This window comes from Malurus melanocephalus, unplaced genomic scaffold (genome assembly GCF_030028575.1).
Source record: "Malurus melanocephalus ecotype Western Australia unplaced genomic scaffold, MMel_1.1 scaffold_1875, whole genome shotgun sequence".
NCBI classification, from domain to species: Eukaryota; Metazoa; Chordata; class Aves; order Passeriformes; family Maluridae; genus Malurus; species Malurus melanocephalus.
Genome location: NW_026625107.1, coordinates 1 through 2673, shown reverse-complemented (window position 1 = coordinate 2673; position 2673 = coordinate 1). Strand labels below are relative to the sequence as shown.

Genomic DNA, 2673 nt, shown 5'->3' with positions numbered 1-2673 from the left:
CCCAAATTTCCCCTATTTTTCTCCTTCCAAGACCCTTTTCCCCCCAAAATTCCCTCAAAATTCCCCCAAATGCCCCTAAAAACCCCCAAATCCCCGAATTCTTCTCCAATTCCCCCCAATTTTTCCCAAAAATTCCCAAATTTTCCCAAATTTCCATTTCCCAGGACCTTTTAACTCCCAAAAATCCCCTTTAAACTCCTCCCAAAATTCCCATTTTTCCCCAATTTTTCCCCAATTTTCCCCCAATTTTTTCCCGATTTTTTTCCCAGTTTCTTCCCAGAATTCCCCAAATTCCCAATTTTCCCAAAATTCCCGTTTTTTCCCCATTTTTAGGCTATGGCACCCCGGTCAGAGTGGATGAAGTTTCCTTTCACAGTTCCCTTCGTCTCGATGAATTCGGCTCCTCCCGAATCCTCAGGGTCACCCCCACCCCGGGGGAGGTGGGAATTTGGGGTGAAAAATCGGGAATTTGGGAAAATTTGGGAATTTTGGGGAAATTTGGGGCAGTTTGGGGAAAAAACGGGGGAAAAAAAAGGGGAATTTTTGGGGAAAAAATGGGATTTTTGAGGGAAAAAAGGAGATTTTTTTAATGGGAAAAAGGGGATTTTGGGGGCAAAAAATGGGATTTTGGGAAAATTTGGCAGAATTTGGGAAAAATTGGGGGATTTTGGGAGGAATTTTGGGGGAATTCTGGGAATTTTGGGGTGACTTTAGGAGCTGAAAAGGTCCTGGAAGGGTAAAAAAAGGGGAGAAAAAGCCAATTTTGGGGGTTTTTTTGTGGGAATTTCACGGGAATTTTGGGAATTTTGGGCTCCGGACCTTCTGAGCCCCCGGAAATTCCCAAATTTGGGAGATTTCAGGGAATTTTGGGGTGACTTTGGGAGGTTTAAAGGTCCTGTCAGGGTAAAAAAAGGGCAGAAAATCCCAATTTTTTGGGGTTTTTTGTGGGAATTTCACAGGAATTTTGGGAATTTTGGGCTCCAGGCCCTCCCAGCCCCCAAAATTCCCAAATTTTTGGTTTTTTTCCCCAATTTCCAGATGACTCTGATGCAGTACCAGGTGATGGACGAGATCCCGACGCCGCTGCCGTTCCGGCTGTTCCCCAGCCTGGAGTGTGAAACCACGGGAAGGTGGGAAAAATGGGGAAAAAACAGGGAATTTGGGCAAAAAAAATGAAAAAAAGGGGGAAAAATCTGAAAAAATGGGAAAACCCCCAAAAAATCGATGGGGGGGGACCTAAAAATGGGGAAAGAAATCCAAAAAAATGGGGGAAAAACCTAAAATTTGGGGAAAAAAACCCAAAAAATGGGGAAAAAATTCGTTCAGGAATTTTCACCCGAATTTTTAGGGATTTTTTCCCAATTTTTAGGGCTTTTTCCCCAAATCTTTGGGGAATTTTTCCTCCCAAATTTTCAGGAATTTTCTTCCCAAATTTTGCGGAACTTTCCCCCATTTTTATCGGGAATTTTTCCCAATTTTTGGGGAATTTTTCCCAATTTCTTTGGGAATTTTTCCCAATTTTTCAGGAATTTTCCCCAATTTTCCCCTCAGGATCCGCCTTTACCTGAAACTCCGCTGCGATCTCCCCCCTAAAAGGTAAAATTTGGGGAAAATTTGGGAAATTTTGGGAATTTTTTGCGATCCCGAGATTTTCGAGGCTCGGGGGATCCCAAAAATCCCAAAATTTCTGTTTTTCCACCCAAAAATCGCAGCCAAGCTCTGAACGTCCGCCTGCAGCTCCCGGTGCCCAAAGGCGTCTCCAGGTGAAATTTTTGGGAATTTTGGGGAAATTTTGGGAATTTGGGGAATTTTTGGGAATTTTGCCATCAAAATTCCCAAATTTTGGGGTTCTCTGGGTGGAATTTGGGTGAAATTTGAGGCATTTTGGGTGAATTTTGATGGATTTTTAACGGATTTTGATGGCAATTTTTGGGAATTTCAGAATTTTGGGAATTTTGGGCTAAAATTCCCGATTTTTCTGCTCTCCAGCCTCTCCCAGGAGCTGAGCAGCACTGACCAAAGGGAATTTGGGGGATTTTGGGTGAATTTTGAGGGATTTCGATGCCGATTTTTGGGGATTTCAGGGGAATTTCAGAATTTTGGGATTTGGGGTGGATTTTTGGGATAAAATTCCCAATTTTTCTCCCTTCCAGCCTCTCCCAGGAGCTGAGCAGTCCGGACCAAAGGGCTGAGTTGGATTTGGGGGAATTTGAGGGATTTTGGGTGAATTTTGAGGGATTTTTAACGGATTTTGATGGCGATTTTTGGGAATTTCAGAATTTTGGGATAAAATTCCCCAATTTTGGGCTAAAATTCCCAATTTTTCTCCCTCCAGCCTGTCCCAGGAGCTGAGCAGTCCGGACCAAAGGGCTGAGTTGGATTTGGGTGGAATTTGAGGGATTTTGGGTGAATTTTGAGGGATTTTGATGGGGATTTTGGGGAATTTCAGGGGAATTTCCAAATTTTTGGAATTTTGGGCTAAAATTCCCAATTTTTCTCCCTCCAGCCTCTCCCAGGAGCTGAGCAGTCCCGACCAAAGGGCTGAGTTGGATTTGGGGTCGCGGAGCCTCCGCTGGGAAATCCCGCGGCTCCAGGGGGGGTCTCAGCTCTCCGCCCTCTTCAAGGTAAAAACCCCAAGAAATCCCAAAAAAATCCAAATTCATCCCAAAAATC

General features: G+C 44.0%; 1 protein-coding gene across 1 annotated transcript in view; it reads left to right on the top strand.

The window, feature by feature from the left end:
* The window catches only part of AP4M1 (adaptor related protein complex 4 subunit mu 1), a gene marked incomplete at its 3' end in the record, with an annotated part of 8788 nt that extends 6152 nt beyond the window's left edge, over window positions 1-2636 (top strand). The window contains exons 6-10 of the mRNA XM_057388384.1: window positions 334-440; window positions 1039-1130; window positions 1552-1596; window positions 1713-1763; window positions 2507-2636. Coding sequence (XP_057244367.1) covers window positions 334-440; window positions 1039-1130; window positions 1552-1596; window positions 1713-1763; window positions 2507-2636 — 425 coding nt within the window. The remainder of the gene's footprint in view (window positions 1-333; window positions 441-1038; window positions 1131-1551; window positions 1597-1712; window positions 1764-2506) is intronic.
* Window positions 2637-2673: the final 37 nt, after the last annotated feature.